The sequence below is a fragment of the Amblyraja radiata genome, chromosome 7 (assembly GCF_010909765.2).
Source record: "Amblyraja radiata isolate CabotCenter1 chromosome 7, sAmbRad1.1.pri, whole genome shotgun sequence".
In the NCBI taxonomy this organism is placed as follows: Eukaryota; Metazoa; Chordata; class Chondrichthyes; order Rajiformes; family Rajidae; genus Amblyraja; species Amblyraja radiata.
The window spans coordinates 40,502,407-40,520,435 of record NC_045962.1 but is presented as its reverse complement, the minus strand read 5'-3'; the positions used below and the strand labels follow the sequence as shown (position 1 = coordinate 40,520,435).

The following is an 18,029-nucleotide window of genomic DNA, read 5'->3' as shown; positions in this document are numbered from 1 at the left end:
GCCAGGTGAGCCTCAACCAGCACAGAGGCCTGTCCTCATCATTTAATACATTCTGATATGAAGATCAATGAGGGCATTGAATATGGAAAAGCCAATATCTTGGCTCCAAAAATGATCAAGCTCCAAAACAATATGTTCCGTTGCAATTACAACACAGATGAAGAGACTGAACTGGAAGAGGTGAGGCAAGAGTGATGGTCCTCGACATTATGACAGCATGGTATCAAGGAGCACTGATAATCTGAAATCAAAGGGAAAACACTCCAGTGTTTGGAGACACAAGAAGGTGCAAATGAATGAATGAATGAATGAATGAATAAAGAATGAATGAATGAATACATTTATTGGCCAAGTATTCACATACAAGGAATTTGCCTTGGTGCTCCGCCCACAAGTGACAACATGACATACAGTGACAGTTTGGAATGACACATAAAACATTAAACATTAATAATAAAACTTTATTGATTAAACATGTGAATTAAATAAAATACCAGAGCAAAAGGAGGCTACAGATTTTTGGTTATTGAGGCTAAATGGGGAGAATGCTAACATGCCAAAAATCTTCTTTACCACCCAATCTACCTACTATGTCACTTTCAGGGAACTATATACTTGTACTTCTAGACCCTCTGTTCTACAACACTCTCCAGAGTCCAACCATTCACTGTGAAGGTCCTGCCCTGGTTTGACTTCCCAAAATGCAACGTCTCACATTTATCTCAAAGTCAAAGTCAATTTTATTCGTCACATGCACCCGAAGGTGCAGTTAAATGAATTTGCCAACAGCGATACACTTAAAAAGAACACACAATACACAATAGGATTTAACACAAACAGGCAACAAAGTTCAGCCGGTCCTCCTCCCTTGTTCACCCGTGGTCGGGGCCATGAACCCTCCGTAGTCGCCGTTACGGACGGCCTGATGCCCAGGCCCTCTCGTCGGGATGATCCAAGCTCCGACATCGGGACGGTCGAACACACTCCGTGGCTTGGTGTGCCTGAATCGGCACTTTCTTACCGGAGACCGCGGCTTCAGGATGTCGTAGTCTGTGGGCTGGCGGTCGGAGTTCTCCTCTGGCGATCCCCGGCAAAGGACCCCAGGCTCCGGATGGTAAGTCCACGCCAAGCCCGCGGCTAGAAGCTCCGCAGACCACAACCCCATAATGTCAAAGTCACCAGGCCAGCGATCTGAGCGCTCCTTTCTGGCGACCCCCAGCAAGGGTTTGCCCGCTCCGCGATGGAAAAATCCACACTGCATCCCCCGCTGAAGCTCTTGGATCCGACTCCGGGAAAGGCCGCTCCAATCCAAGCTGTTAGGCCACGAGGGAGGCAACATGGAAAACGTCGCCTCTCCGTCGAGGAGGCAACCAAAAGCGGTTCTCCCCTTTTTCCCACCTCCACCACCCCCCACATAAAACATACTGAGAGACACTAAAACAAACATTTGGACACACAAATATGAACAAACACGCTGCTGGCAGGGCAGCCGACTCGCAGCGCCCCCACCGACCATCTGAATAAAACTCCATTTGTCATTCCTCAGCCCATTTTCCCAGCTGATCAAGATCCACTGTATTCTTGATAACCAACATCACTATCTGCGATACCACCTATTTTGTTGTCATCAGCAACTTACTAATCACACATTATACATTCTCATCCAAACGGTTGATATAGATGACAAATATAAACAGGTTCAGCATCGATCCCTGTGGCACACCAGTCTGTGAAACAAGCTTCCACCCTGACCCCGTATCCTACCATTAGGCCAGTTCTATAACCAAATAGCTAGCTCACCTTGTTTTCCCTGCAATCTAACCACTTAGCCTACCTTGTAGAGCCTTATCAAAGACCTTGCTGAAATTCATATAGACTACATCTATGGCCCTGACCTCAACAACCTTTCAAAAAACTCAATCAAATTTGTAAGATATGATCTCCTATGCACGATGCTGATTATCCCCAATCAACCTTTGGTAGGGCTCTAGAGCCTGTTTCCACACTGTATGAATACAGCTTTTGCAAGTTTCCCTGTCTTCATGTCTTTCTCCACGGTAAAACAGAGGAGAAATAATTAATGAGGACCTCTTCTATCACCTGTGGCTCCACACATAGATGACCATTTTGGTTTCACAGGGGCTCTATTCACGCTCAAGTTACCATTTTTCCTTTAAAATAAAATCTTACTGGATTCTCTTTAATTTTAACTGCTACTTCATGTCCTCTTTTTGCCCTCCTGATTTATTTCTTAAGTATGCTCCTCAATCCCCGATACACCTCCAGGGATGCATTTGATTTCAGCTTCCTGTATCTGACCCATGCCTCTTCCTTTTTCCTGACTACAGCCTCAATTTCTCCCATCATCGAGAGGTGCTTACTTCCACCTGCCTTGCCCTTCATTGTGACAGGAACATGCACACCTTGGTCTATCACAATTACACTTTTAAAAGCATCTAATTTTCCAGACGTCCCGTTGCATGCAAACATGTTACTCCAATCAACTTTTGCAAGTTGCAAGTTGGCCTCGCCCCAGTTTAGAAATTTAACTTGTGGTCCATCCTTTCCTTATCCATACTATTTTAAAGCTAATAGAACCATGGCCGCTGGTCCCAAAGTGTTTACCCCTACTATCTTCAGCCATTGATAGTTCAGTCACTTGCCCCGCCCAGTTTCCTAAGAGTAGGTCAAGTTCTGCCCTCTCCCTTGTTGATCCCTCTTCATATTGCCTGGGTTCCACCCGATCCTAACCCTTGGCACTATGACTGTTCCAGTCTATATTGGGAAAATTATAATCCCCTTCTATGACAACCCTTGCATCTGCCTGGAACTCCTGGCACCTTTGTTCCTCTAATTACCCTTGACTATTTGGGGGCCCCATAGTGCAATCGCTACAAGGTGGTCAGCTTCTTTTTATTTCTTAGCTCCACTCATTTAGCCCCACTGGATGATTCCTCAGGCTATTGCCATGATGTACTCCTTGATCAATAAAGCAATGCCCTTCTCTTTTACTCACCTCTATCTTGCCAGTAGCACCTGTACTCTGGAGCATAAGGTGCCAGTCACGTCCCTCACTTAGACAGGTTTCAGTAATGGTTATAACATCCAAGTCGTACGAAGCTGAGTTAATTTGTGTTACTGATCAGGCTTCTTGCATTGAAATAAATGCAATTTAATTCAACAATCTTTCCTTATTCCATGCCATGCTGCTGCCTGGGTCCTGTCTATTGAACTTGCTGCCATTAACTTCTGTATTGACTACCAGTTGATTCAATAGTGCTTTGGATCCCGTCCCCAAGCCAATCTAGTTTAAATCGTGCATAATAGCATGTGCAATCCTTCCCACCAGGATATTGGTCTCCCTCCAGTTTATGTGCAACCGGTCCCTCTTCCCACAGAAGAGATCCCAATGGTCCAAAAATCTGAATCCCTGCCCCCTGCACCAACTCCTCAACTATGCTCTCATCTGTCCTACCTATCCATTCCTACCCTTACTAGCATGTGGCAGTGGGAATCATCCAGAGTTTATTACCCTTGAGATCCTGCTTTTTAACCTTTTGCCTAACTCCCTATGTTCACTCTACAGGACCTCATCTCTTTTCCTACCTATGTCATTTGTGCCAATGAATACAATAAATTCTCCCATTTGAATACATTCTGCAGCCACTCCGAGACATTCTGAACCCAGGTACTAGGGAGGTAATACACCAGCCTGAGGTCCCGTTTGCGACCACAAAATCTCCTTTCTCATCGCTAGGCCTGATGCCACAGATCTGACTGCTGCCGCTCGCCCGCCCCTCTGAATGGCCATCGTCCCTGATAGTATCTGAAAGGGTAGATTTGTTTTTGAGGGGAATGGCCACAGGGCTTCCTGCACTCTATGTCTTTTCCCTTTTCCCTTTCCTGGTGGTCACCCATCTTCTCTCTGTCTGCATCTTGCAGTTTTAAAAGATTTTGTTTGGCCATGTTTGGAGTATTGTGTGCAGTTCTGGTCACCCCATTACAGGAAAGATATTGAGACCTGAGAGGGGATGCAGAGGAGATTTACCAGGACGCTGGTACTTGGATTAGAAGTTATTAGGTATAAGGAAAGGTTGGATAAACGTAGATTGTTTTTCTGGAGTGTTTGAGAGTGAGGGGAAATCTGAAAGAAGTATGAACAAAATGAAGAGATGCAGATATAGGATAGGCAGTCAGAAGCTTTTCCTCAGGGTGGAAATGTCAAAGACCAGAGGATCCAAGTTTAAGGTGAGTGGGACAAAATGTGGAGGTTGCAACACAAGTTTTATTTTACATAGAGTGATGTGTGCTTGGATTGCATTGCCAGAGTTGGTAATGATGGCAGACACAAAGTGGCAATTAAGAGGCTTTTAGATAGGCACATGGATATGCAGGGAATGGAGGGGTATGGATCACACGCTGGCAGAGGAGATTGATGTAACCTGGTATGACGTTTGGCATGGATATGGTGGGCCAAAGCCTGGTTTGTGTGCTGTACAGTTCTTTATTCTATCTCAGGTGGGACCACGTCTGTATAGCTCCTATCTATGACACTCTCATTCTGCCGAGTGATCCTGAGGTCGGCCAAGTACTGTTCCCTCACCTGGTTCATCAGGAGCTGCAGATGGACATAGTTCCCGCAAGTACAGTGATCAGAGACATTGGAAGTTTCCTCGATGACCAACTCCCTGCAGGAGGATCATGCCACCTCCCTAACTCCAACCCCGCGTCGTTCCAAGATAAGAACATGAGACGTCCATTGATGATTGCACATTGGTCAATTCCATTCGCAACTCGTGATCAAATGAAGCAGCCCATGCAGCAAGATCAATATGACATTCAGGCTAATATGTGATAGGTAACATTCACATCACAAAAGTGCCAGGCAGTGACCATCTCCAACAAAAGACAATCTGACACTTGGCCCCAAACTTTCAATTGCATTGCCATCACCGAGTCTCCAACATCAATATCCTGGTGCGGAAAATGGTTTATGTTGGCATCAACCAGTCATAATGATGGAACATCCTCCACTTGTCTGGAAGAATTCAGGTCCAGTATCTCTCAGGAAGCTAGACATCACCTAGGTCAAGGTAGTCCTCTTGATTGGTAACTTATCCACCAGTGAGTACTACATGTATAATTTATGAAATGCATTGCAGCGATTCAACCAGGATACTTTTACAATACCTCACAAACCTACAACCTCTATCAGAATGAGAAGCGAATCAGATGCCTGGGAAAACCACCCTGGGCATGCTCTCCTCTAAGTCTCACAACATCCTGATTTTGGAAATGTATCACAGATTCCTCATCGTCACTGGGTCTAAATCCTGGAACTCTTCCTAATAGCACGTGGGAGCGCCTTCAGCAGAAGCACTGCAATGTTTCAAGAAGTCAACCCATAACCATCTTCACAAGGGGAATTTGGGAAAGTGCCAGGATCTGAGATTAGTGTATTCCAGAAGAATTCATCACAGTGAATTCCGGCCTCCTTGTATAATCCCACCCACACTCCAGACACTGGGGTCATTCAGCATGTCCAGCTTTGCAATGTGAGACAAAGCCTGACAACCTCACCTGCTCTTCCTCCAGAAGGCAGAGGGAACCATAAACAGAACAATGATCATCCAAAGCATAGACTCTTCACTGCACAACTGAATGATCCTGAACAATCAGACTGCAACATATTTTGTTCATGACAAAGACTATTTTAACACCAAAGCAAATGAAACCTACTGTTTTATACTGACCAATAGATTTTTTCCCCCTTTGTATTGCTCAAAGATGTCTCCAAGAAAATAATCTTCAAATCCTTTAATTTCCAAGACCATTCTGAAGAAACCCGTTGGATTCCATCCCTGACTGCTGTCCAGTTGTCGTGTTTGTGTCGAGACCCTGGATGCCTGATTTGACATTGGCTCACATTGTAGGCTTAAAAGGAGTGGGTAATTAGACTAGTTGCGGGAGGGGTGAAGGAGCTTGACAAATCCATCTGTTCTTCCTCCGGAAAGCAGAGAGAACCAAATGCAGAGCAATAATTATCCAAATATGACACTGCTTGCAAGTGTGTCTTTCAGACAGGCAGCAAATACACACAGTTTACAGGATTCATTGAAAACCTCCTGACTGGAGCCTCATTAAAACATCAAATATTTGTCACAGTAATTGCAGTTCTGTGCCAGCAATATGACATGGTAATGTGCACTGTCACAGTTGCTGCAAAACCTTTGTTAAAAGACACCTGACTAGCGTCCAAACCACAGCGAAAAAACTGCCAGGCACATCATGGAAATATTCCCGCAGAGCCATTCCCTCGGAATCAAACTCTAGAAACCTCATTACAGGTGGAACAACTCCAACCTTCCCCAGACGTGCCCCTCACCCAGACAGACTAGTCCATGAATCATCCTCACCCCCAGACAGCCGAGTCCATGAACTATCCTCACCCCCAGACAGACCAGTCCATGAATCATCCTCACCCAGACAGACCAGTCCATGAATCATCCTCACCCCCAGACAGCCGAGTCCATGAACCATCCTCACCCCTAGACAGCCGAGTCCATGAACTATCCTCACCCCCAGAAGGACAAATCCATGAACCATTTTCACCCCCAGACGGACCAGTCCATGAACCACCCTCTCCCAGACAGACCAGTCCATGAACCATCCTCACCCCCAGACGGACCAGTCCATGAACCACCCTCACCCCCAGACGGACCAGTCCAAGAACCACCCTCGCCCCCAGACGGACCAATCCATGAACCATACTCCCCCACATGGACCAGTCCATGAACCACCCTCACCCCCAGATGGACAAGTCCATGAACCATACTCCCCCACATGGACCAGTCCATGAACCATCCTCACCTCCAGACAGACGAGTCCATGAACCATCCTCTCCCCAGACGGACCAGTCCATTAATGACCCTCCTCCAGACAGACCAATCCATTAGTTCCTCCCCAAAGAAGCCTGTCCTAGCCTGTTCCACGTGTTTCTGCTTCCTTTGATCCATTACCCTGGGCCTGTGTTTTCCCGTTTCTCTCCACCTTTTTTTGCAAAGCAGTGAAAATTTTGGGAGAAAAACACAGGTTTCTTCTATCAAAATAGTTTTGTAATAATCTGGTCTTTGCTTCCGCTCAGTTGTGTGTCTGGATTCTGGTTCTTTCGTCCTTACTAATCTGTAATGGTGTGCTCCTTCTAAATGGCTTTTTCTTTGTTCCTTACACACTGCATGGCCATTGACCCCACTCCCCTCAATATCCAACAACTCTATGCCATCTTCCAGCTGCTTCTCACCTCAGCAAAAGGAAATTCACAATGTTCTTCTATTGTTCTCTGTCTGTTGTGTTGGGAAAGATATACAGGGCCGCCATTTGGTCCACCTATATCATATAAAGGAAGGTATTAATTCAGCTCTTGTTTTCCACTTTTAAATGGATCACTGGGTGACTTGTAGCAGGTGCCTTTGTTTGCTGCTCGCTCTGCTTCTTTGCTGAATTTGGATGCTTTCCATTTACGCCCTTCTGGTAATAAAAGCAGATTACAATGATGGATATTTCTAATTAAAAACTGAGTCTGATGAGCTTGACTCTGCAAGCAAGTGGGATTTGCACGACTAGAGATAGTGCATTCCTACACAGCCAGCCTGCCACCATCCACCCCGCCCCCCTCCACATCTAGCTCACTCAAGGGGCCCCTTGGATCTAAATGAGACCCTTCAGAAAGAGTTCAGGCATTCATTATAATTACCATTCAGTTGTCAAGACAGGAATATGCTCTGCATTGCTTTCTCCTTCACTTGACTCAGGCCTGTTCAGTCATAATATTAGGAAGGGTTTTTAAGTGTTATCCCCCTAACATCACCTTTCCATCCCTAATGTATAAACACAAATTCACAACCTCAGAAGTCAACCTTTCACTTAATATCCATGCATGCATGTGTCTTCCCCCTTTGAAGAAACAAAAGCATTTGAGCTTAGGAGAAAAATTGTGATCATCGATTAACAATTAAACTAGCACATAATCTCTCGCAACTAAATGAATGTAAACAGAACACAGCAGCAATCTTCTGTGAGAATAGGGTTTGAAGCGTTTCAATATAATTGTTGTATCCCATGTGAGAATAGTATGGCCATCCAGCTCCACACATTGGATTGATCACAGGATCCTGGGGAATTTCTGCTTGGATGGCAGAGCTTGTTTAGCCTGGTGTGGTTGTTTGAGGGTGATTGGAATCGTTTGCAGTCTTCCTCTTTCTGTGAAAATTTCAAACAAGCATTTTTTTTGTCCTGACCCTGTTGACCCTTGCTCTTCCCCCATTCTGTTGCTTTGCTTGGCAGGATGCCGCTGATAGCTGCCGGAGTGATAGGTGGACTGTTCATCATGGTGATCCTGGGGCTGGTGGTCGCCGTGTATGTGAGGAGGAAGAGCATCAGGAAGAAAAGGGCAATGCGCCGCTTCCTGGAGACTGAGGTAATGCAGGCGGATGGGATCTACTCTGCTGAGCCCAATTATTGAAGCAGAATGCATTCGCTACTAAATCCAAACAGGGTTTAACGCTCCGAAAATTCATGGTGATTTCTCACGTTATTATTTTTCACAGCGTAGGAGGCCATTCAGCCCATAGTCTATGCCAGCTCTGAGAGAAACTCCATTCCTTCAGTTGTTTCCTTATAACCCTACTGATTTTGCCCCCATCCTCTATAATAAGGGGTAATTTAAAGTAGCCAATTACCTACTGACCATTGCGTTTTTGGGATGTCACATCTATTCCCACCCAAACTCCATTGCCATTGCAACGCTTTGGAAGGGATGTGGTTGGCTAAACAGCACATGGGTTTGTGACAGTGAGATCCTCACAACATCAAGCCTTGAATTGTAGAGAGGGTGTTTAATTGTAATATGCACTGGAACTGGAACAATTAAATTCATACTTGAAATATAAAATAAGCCATTCAACTCCAGCAAACCTTCTATCAAGTAATAAATAGACAGTACTATTACTTCTAAACTGATTTCTTGGGCCATAAATGTGTCTCATCCCTAAGCTTCCATCGACTAATGGGGGTAGAAATCAAAGCCCATTCTGATACAAAGTAATGCCATGCATTCCTTGCTGCCGCATAGTCCTTGGCCTGTCTTCTTGTGCAGTGTAGTTGTGGAAGAAGACTTGAAAACAAACAAGTCAGATTTGCAACTTTACCCAAATCATGCCTCCCTATCAAATTCACTTTGTGCCACAGTTCCCTCCTTCATAGACCCTCTTCTTTTATCCTACCTTTGCCCCACCATTGACAGCCATTGCTTTTGCAGATCTGGAATTCACACAATGAAATTCCCTTGGTGTTTGTAACTATCCATCAATTCTTTTAAAAACACCTTCTACAAGCCTCATTGTTAAATCACCTCATAATGCCTCCTCTCAGATTTGGCAAGCTTATTTTTCCATTGAAACTCAGTGGGTTTTTTTCTTTATGCTATAATGTAGATTTAGAGGTATGGAGTTATACAGATGTCCTTTGGCCCACCAAATCCAACAATCAGCGATCCATCTATAGTGATCTAACTTATCAACACATAGTCTATAGCCTTCTATGCTTTGTGATTTAAGTGCTGAACTAGATCCTCCATAAACATGATGGGAGTACCAGCCTCCACCACCTTTTCAGGTAAAACATTCCAGATTCCAACCACTCTCTCGGTGAAATAAAATGTCAGATTCCCCTTACCTTAAATCAACGGCCTGTAGTTTTAGCTACCTCTGTCATGGGGAAAGGCTTCTTACAACCTTGCCTATCAATACCTCTCATAATCCTATACTGTACATCTCAATCAAATCTCTCCTCTGCTTCAAGGAAAGCAAATCAATCCAGTCTCCCTTCATAACTGAAACATTGCATTGCAAATAACATCCTGGTGACGTTGTTTCACTCTCTCCAATTGCATCTGTATGGCCAGAACCAAGCATCAGTGTAGACAGTTGTGCTACCTTCTCCACAGTCTGTGCTCTTGAATTGAAATTGTATCATTCTGAACGTGAGGTGGCCATCACAGTTCGGTTGATCTGAAAACGATGAAAGAGATCCCTGGTGGCAGTTTTGTTGGGCGTTCCACTGACTCCTTCTATGTCTGATTCTTTTTTGCCTTCAGCTGGTGGAACCTTTAACTCCCAGTGGAGCTGCACCTAATCAGGCCCAGCTTAGGATTCTCAAGGAGACTGAACTGAAACGCATCAAGATTCTAGGCTCTGGTGCCTTTGGGACCGTCTACAAAGTGAGTAGCACTAACTTGCTCATCCGTAATAACTCACGGTGCGAACACCTATTCATTAATTTTGCCAGCTTCTCAAGATTTTGCAATTTCCTTTGTTTCATCAGCTGCACTCTAAAATTATGATTTAAGGCTTTCAAACTGCATGCATAGTCAATTCATCTTAATGCAGGCAGATCCATCTACAGTAAATCTATTCTGCTCATAGATTTTCTTAGTTGCTCCTGCTAACTGTTGACAGCTAAGGAAAAGATCCCCCAGCTGGAGCCATTTGTAATGGAAACACTTTGTTTGTACGAAGCATTTTTCTGAGTTGATGATTTTTGTCTTCATCAGGGCATCTGGGTCCCAGAAGGGGAGACGGTGAAGATTCCTGTAGCTATTAAGATCCTACGGGAGAGAACAGGTCCCAAGGCGAATGTGGAATTCATGGATGTAAGTCGATGGCATCTAGTTCCTGATTAATTTTCACAGCATAGCAATGGAAACAAGGGAGGTTGGAGTTATTGAATGTATCCACGGGGTGTCAATGAAAGAAAGGAATAAGTTGTTTCAAATGAAGTTGGAGAATTTAGCTGCAGCTTCATTTACCTTCTACTTGAAAATGATTAAAGTGTCACGCTAACACAGGGAGTCTAGCTACACTAAGTCACCAGTCACATCTTATTATCGCAGCATTTCCTGAATGAAGATAATATATTACTAATTAATATAACCGGCTAATATGGTTTTCACTGTTAGTCCAGTGAAGTTATAATTAAATCAACATCTCGCTAATGTAAAATCTATTGAAAAGAGCCAGCTGAATTTTTTCCACAATAGAGAAAGAGAAAAGAAACCATTGTGCTTGACCTTGTCTTGATTGCATTATATCTGGCCTATGCCTGTTTTTGTAATCAGTCACCATTTACAAAATACCCAATTAACTATAACTATTTTTGCTGCAGTTCTAGCAACTTCAAATATTCCACCATTGGATCCTAAATGCCTTGCATCCTGCTTGGCCAAGATCTTTTGAGTGAGGTGGGGGTGATAATTCCATTTGGTGGAGGTCTGATATACTACTGAATGAATTAACATTTCAGCAATATAGTACCTACTGTATGAGTGGGAACAGCCCAAAAATGTCATGGATACTATAGATGATCATAACATATGGCAGATTATTGCACTGTATTGGATGGTTTTGCAAATGCTTCGTAGCCGGTTGTGATCTGATGTGCACGGATGAACAATAGAAGGAATGGCTGTTGCCATCTTCTGGTTACTAATAACCCAAGAATAGTCAAGCAATTATGATTGTCCAGGAAGACTTTAGCCATGTGGGTTTTGTAAATGCCTGGATTCATTACAATAGCTAGAACTGGCAGAGAGGTCACTCAGGCCAAGCATCCCGGCTTCAAATAACCCGCCAGACAATGTTTTGGGTCGTAACCCTTCTTCAGACTAATTAACATGACCTGGAATGCAATTCAATTCAATTGCCCTTTATTGTCATTCAAACACGCAAGTTTTGAACAAAATTTAGTTCCTGCATTCATAACAGCAAAAAAATAAAACACACAATGAACACAATTCCACATAAACATCCATCACAGTGAATCTCCAAACGCCTCCTCACTGTGATAGAAGGCAAAAGTTCGGCCTCCTCGATTCGGGCGGGCGAAGTTGCCATTGCAGGAGCTCCGACGATCGGTCTCCCACCAGAGACCTGTGAGCTCCCGATGTTACCGTCCACAGGGCCTGCGGCCGAAGCTCCGAAACTCCGAAGTTGGGTGCAGCCGCAGCGCCACCACAGCTCCGAAGTCAGCCAGCTCCGCGGGCTCTACGACTGGAGCCCCTCGGGTCGATTCTGGTTGGAGGCCGCCAGCTCCATGATGTTAGGCCCCAACGACAACGGGGACACGACAAGGAAAAGGCTGCGTCCCCGTTCAGGGAAGAGATTTAAAAAAACCTAGGGAGATATTTAATTTATTATTTCCTTGCTTTCTTATTTTCTCACTCAGCCAGGTACAGGGCCTCAGAAACATTACCCAAAAATATGGTGTTCAGTGACTGATGTTACCCATATTTACAGTATCTTCCCACCATCTCTCTCTCAACCACTCCACTCTCTCCAGTTGTTGTCCATTATTGAGGAACGGATGAGGAGACACTTTCTGCGATGTTGGAAATGCTAAAGCTATTCTTCATTTGTGTCGCCAACTCCGTCCTTAGTCACTGACCCAGTTTCACTGTAAAGGCAACAGCTGTAACTGGCCTGGCTGTCCACCTTGGTGTTATATTTGATTTCAAGATGAGTTGCAGGACACAGATCCATGCCACCACTAAATCCACCCCAGTCCACCAACGTACCATCCCATCCCATCCATCTGCCCAACCTCAGCTCATGCTGCTTCTGATGTCCTCGACCATCGTTCGGTTACCCCTGGAGTTTAATTACAATGCCCTGCTGGCTGGTTCCCTCATTCCACTCTCCATTAATCTGAAGTCAACCAACACTCTATTGCTCATGTTCTAACTCACACCAAGGCTTTCACCTGAGCTACTGGCCAGAATTGTTCCCAGTTAAGCACTGTCTCAGCTTTAAGGTTACCATTCGGGTTTTCTAGTTCCTTTATGCTGCCAGGATTAGAGAGTATTATCTATAAGGAGAGGTTGGACAGATTTTGGATTGTTTTCCCTGGAATGCCAGAGGTTGTGGGGAGACCTTTAGTTTAGAGTTTAGTTTAGAGATACAGTGCGGAAACAGGCCCTTTGGCCCAACGAGTCCGCACCGACCAGCGATCCCCGCCCATTAACACTATCCTACACACAAACACATGGGACAATTTACATTTATATCAAGCCAATTAACCTATAAACCTGTACATCTTTGGAGTGTGGGAGGAAACCGAATATCCCAGAGAAAACCCACGCCTGTCACAGGGAAAACGTACAAACTCCATACAGACAGCGCCCACAGTCAGGATCGAACCTGGGTCTCTGGCGCTGTAAGGAATTAGCTCTACCACTGTACCTGATGGGAGTATATAAATTATGAGAGGCATAGATAGGGTAGACAGTCAGAACATATATCCCAGAATGAAAATTTCAAAGACAAGAAGGTGTAGCTTTAAGTTGAAAGGGGCAAAGTTTAAAGGAGATTTGCGGAGCATGATTTTTACCTCAAGGGTGGTGGGTGGCTGGAATGTGCTGCAGGGGTAGTGTGGAGGCAGATACGATAGTGGCGTTTATGAGGCTTTTTAGATTAGCACATGGATATGCAGGAATGGAATGATTCATGTGCAGTCACATGAGATTAGTTTAGCTTGGCATTATGCTGCACACATACATTGTGGGCCACAGGGCCTCTTTCTGGGCGGCACTATTTTTTGCTCTATGTTCTGTATGGTCCTTCTGATCTCTGTAATCTCCTGCAGTTTTCTAACATTCCCAGTTACGGTACTCCTCACCCATGTCTTATTCACTTAGTGTTTGTTCCCTCTTCCCACTGATAGTCCATCCAACGGAAAACATTTTCTCTCATTACTTTCTAAAATTATTTAAAATTACTCCTGTAGAACCCCACAACTTGTTCTGTCCCTTATTATTTAACAGGTGCTTCTTAATTCTTTAATCATTCCAGTTAATCTTAAAAGCAACTTTCCCCACCCACACACACACCTTACACATCTTTGTCTCAGTAATAGGGCTTCTGCTGTCCTTATTGAGAGAAGGAATTCCAAAGATTTGCAAGCCACTCAGCAAAGGAACCTTTCCTCATGTCTCTCCAACATTACAGTTCCCTTCCCTGGAGATAGAGCCCTGGATCTGGACTGTCTAGTGTGGGGAAAGAGTTTCTTAGCACCTAGCCTGCTACTCTCTCTGATATACACTTCCATAAGATCAGCTTTCATTCTTCTGAACTCCAGTTAGTAAAGCCCCATCCTAGACAATTCCTGCTCCTCTGGTATGCTAACAATCAATTTAGTCAGCCTTGTTAGTATACTCTTTAATGAAGGTATATCCTTTTGTTAGTGAAGAGATTACAACTGTAGATATTGTTCCATCTATAGTCTCACCAATGCCCAGTACAACAGCAGCAAAGCTTCTTTTTACACTTCAAGCCCTTTGTAATTAAAGATCACATACTATTCAACTTACTAATTGCTTGCTGGGGGAATCAAGAAGATATTACATTCAGTGAGAGGGCAAGGAGAGAAGAGGTGAGAACAATAAAGATGTAAATTGATTTGAAACATAGAGGGTGAGCAGAATACAGTAACCACACACAATGTCTACTTCTGGTAGGTAGACATCAGGGAAACCTCGAGAAAACAGCATAATTAATCAGTTTGATTATAACTAAAATGATAGATGGGTGAAAAGAGCTCAGAACATATAAATCTGTGGGATTAGATCGTGCTCATCTTAGAGTTTTGAAACAGGCTACAGAAGAGATTCAGGAAGCACTGAGTAAAGGACTCACAGACACCAGCAAGTTTCTATAAAAAGTGGGGCCAGGCTGATATGGTGTCCATGTTTAAAAGGGCTTCAGAAATTTGCAGCCAGTACAATCAATTACCAAGGGAGAAGTTGGAGCGCACTGGAAGGCGCACACTGGATTGCAGTATGTCATCAACCCATGCCTATCTGATATGTGTTGGGAACAGCACTTCACAGTTAACACTGTACCATCAAGTCAGGCCAATGACATTGTGTAATAAAACATATCCATGGAGTCCAATTGTATAAGTGAGGGCATCTGTTCAAGATCGGTTGAAGCCCATGCAAATTAATGTCATACCCACAGCTCATAGGGAAAGTGCTTGCTAACTGTAAGGCTTGCTGGAAGCCACGGTGGAGCACAGAACAGTCACTTTCCAACACAGCGGTGGATGAGGTTTTAGAGACACAGAGATGTCCTGGACGTGAGGTTCACACTGAGATGGCAAGAAGACTACACAGTCTAATGCTTACAGCTGTCAGCCCAAACATTGCCACACTAGTCTGGAATAGCCTGGGTGCTCCCCAAGGCTAATGATAATAGAGAAGCAGCCAAAACAGTGCAGGTCAGAATCTGCAAAGACATCACTAAATGCCAGTCTTCAATGATCCTCAGTCTGCTCCAAGCACCTCGCATCTCATCACTTAGCAAACAACAACTTCCAATCACCACGTATGCCCAACATACAAAGTCTCACCAACCATCTGTTCCTTATCATGTCTCCTAATGGGCCTGTCCCACTTAGGTGACTTTTTAGGCGACAGCAGGAGACTATGCAGTCGCCACATGGTCGCCACATGTTCGCAGGATGGTTGCCGGGAGTCGCCTTCATGGCCGTGAGTTCCCGCATTCTGGGAACTAGTCGTGAATTTTTCAACGTTGAAAAATTAGCGGCAACCAGAATGAAGCCGCCATGGAGAGTACCAAGAATTCTCGTGCTGTAGGTGGGTCGCCAGGAGGTCCGAGTGGGTTGCCAGGAGGTTCTAGTGGGTTGCCAGGAGGTCCTAGTGGGTTGCCAGGAGGTCCTAGTGGGTTGCCAGGAGGTCCTAGTGGGTTGCCAGTAGGTCCTAGTGGGTTGCCAGGAGGTCCTAGTGGGTTGCCAGGAGGTCGAAGGTTCTCGTAGGTTGTAGCCGGTGCTGACCGGTGGATTTCATTGGCTCATTTGGAAAAAAAAGCATAAGCAGTAGTTTACAGAACCAAGGATAACCGACCGATAATGTTAAATGTCTGCTGAGCTTCACAGCCGTGTATCTCAGATTTCCTAAAAGTTGTCTCCACTCCTCTCTCCTTCTCCCCCCTTCTCACCCCCTCTCCCCCCTCTTTTAAAGGACTTACCGTACACTGCCTTAGCTGTCTTAATTACATCGCCAACCTTCCTGTTCATCGGGTGTGTGTCTGTATCACCTTGGCTTTGCATCGTGTAAATTTCACTCAGACAGTTGCCCTGTCCCCCGCCTGCATAATGGGCTGGTGAAGGAAGCGATGTGTGTGTGTGTTTTCCACTCTGACAGTTACCGTTCCAGTTGCCGGTTTTTCAGGCAACTGCCGGCAATTTGACAGTCGCCGACAGTCGCCTGAAAAATTGCCTGAGTAGGACAGGCCCCTTAGACAGACCCTGGTAATTGTAAATGACTTACTTATTCCACTCCAGTTCTGTGGGTTTTGAGGTGGCTGATGAGGCCGATGTGGGAACCATACTCTCTTCCACAGTTGGGGCTGAAGGAAGTCAATGGGGAGGGCGGAGAGTTGTGAGGTTTCAGTGTGCTCACAATGCATGAACTACAAATTCTGAATGCGACTTCTCCACATGGATCAGGAGCTCCCTGTAGTCTGGGAGGATGCTGCATTTTCTCAAGGAGGTTTTGAGCACATCCTTGAATCTTTTGCTTTTGTCTACCTAGTAATCTCTTCCCACAATGGAGCATGGAATATAGTAGTCAGGATTGAACCCGGCTCTCTGGCCTTGCGAGGCAGGAACTATACCGTTGCACCATCATGTCAACTCACAGTTCTAACAACTGTGCCACTGTGTCACCCTAGGAAAATCTCACAGATTCTCTGCCCTGTTGGGAAAGTAAGCCAGTGTAATTCTCCTCTACTGCCTCCTCCCTTTCCCGGTGAAGGTTTGGTACATCTCCCACCAAAGCCTCCATTTCTGACAGTATGAAGGCTCACTTCAGCACCAGTCACAGCTTGGGAAGCAGGCACGGATAATGTCTCTTCCACTAGTTACCACAATACACTTCTGTCAGTCAGCGAGGCCCCACCTCAGTCACGGACAGATGTCCATCACAGCCTCAGGAGAAGGCAAGGTGTGACTACTTCCTGAAGTTCAGGACCAAACTTTCTGTGCAGTATTGACAGCAGGCAGCAGCTGTTTTGCCCCAGCCCAGAATTCCAAGATTAATGTCCACTCAACAATGCTCCAAGAATGACAACATCAGCTGCCAATGGATGCCCAGATGTCTTACGCCATGCTGCATGGCATGAGTTGACTAAGGATATGCTTTTAACATGTAAGATCAATGTCAAATGGAAATTACACCTGTGGGACCAAGGAAATGTCACAATCATTGTGACAATGCAACCCAATTTCACAGCCGGAGTCTGTAATAACAATTCAGAACGAGCTCCCCTGCCTCCTTAATTAATTTTAGGATTGACATCCCAGGTCGTTTCTGATAAGCTCTAAAATTATTAGAAGGAGACAATTGTTTAAAATCACAAGGACTATCACGATCTGCTGTGTAAAAGAGAACATGAGTTATGGATAAGTGTGTAGCTGGGTGGGGATAGGCTGGGAATCCCAAAGCTAAATCCGAGGCTTGCCGAGATTAGACCGATGTACATCTGGGAAAATAGAAATGTCTTGTCATCAGGGAAAACCCTTAGCTATTTTATTGCTCGGAGCACATGATAATCATCACAGCATTTGCAAGATGTGTAATATGAATGTAAATCTGCTTGCTGTAGCCAAGCGATTGAACCTGTGACCTGGATTCTGCAGCTTAGTGCTCTATCACATCCTGCGCATCCTTTAAGGCAATCGGGAGCTTCCTCTCAGTTGAGTGGAAAATAAGCTTGTGTTGCTGATGTTATTGTGCTAAACTCCTTATTCTTCAGTCACAATGCAACCTTTGCCCAATCTCACTCAAGAACATGGAACATTGGGACTAGGAAGGGTGCTTGCTTGCACAGGGGGTGGGAATGGGTCAAGGCCAAGTGTTTCTCCCACCACCAGCCCCTTCTCCCCAGGAAGGCAGACTG

The 18,029-nt window shown here is 44.9% G+C and overlaps 1 protein-coding gene across 6 annotated transcripts in view; it reads left to right on the top strand.

Annotated features, from left to right (window-relative positions):
• Positions 1 to 18,029, top strand: part of erbb4 (erb-b2 receptor tyrosine kinase 4) — a 798,196-nt gene that overhangs the window by 608,132 nt on the left and 172,035 nt on the right. For all 6 annotated transcript variants that reach the window (XM_033024309.1, XM_033024312.1, XM_033024311.1 and 3 more), the window contains 3 exons: positions 8,344 to 8,476; positions 10,154 to 10,276; positions 10,610 to 10,708. In XM_033024309.1, coding sequence (XP_032880200.1) covers positions 8,344 to 8,476; positions 10,154 to 10,276; positions 10,610 to 10,708 — 355 coding nt within the window. The remainder of the gene's footprint in view (positions 1 to 8,343; positions 8,477 to 10,153; positions 10,277 to 10,609; positions 10,709 to 18,029) is intronic.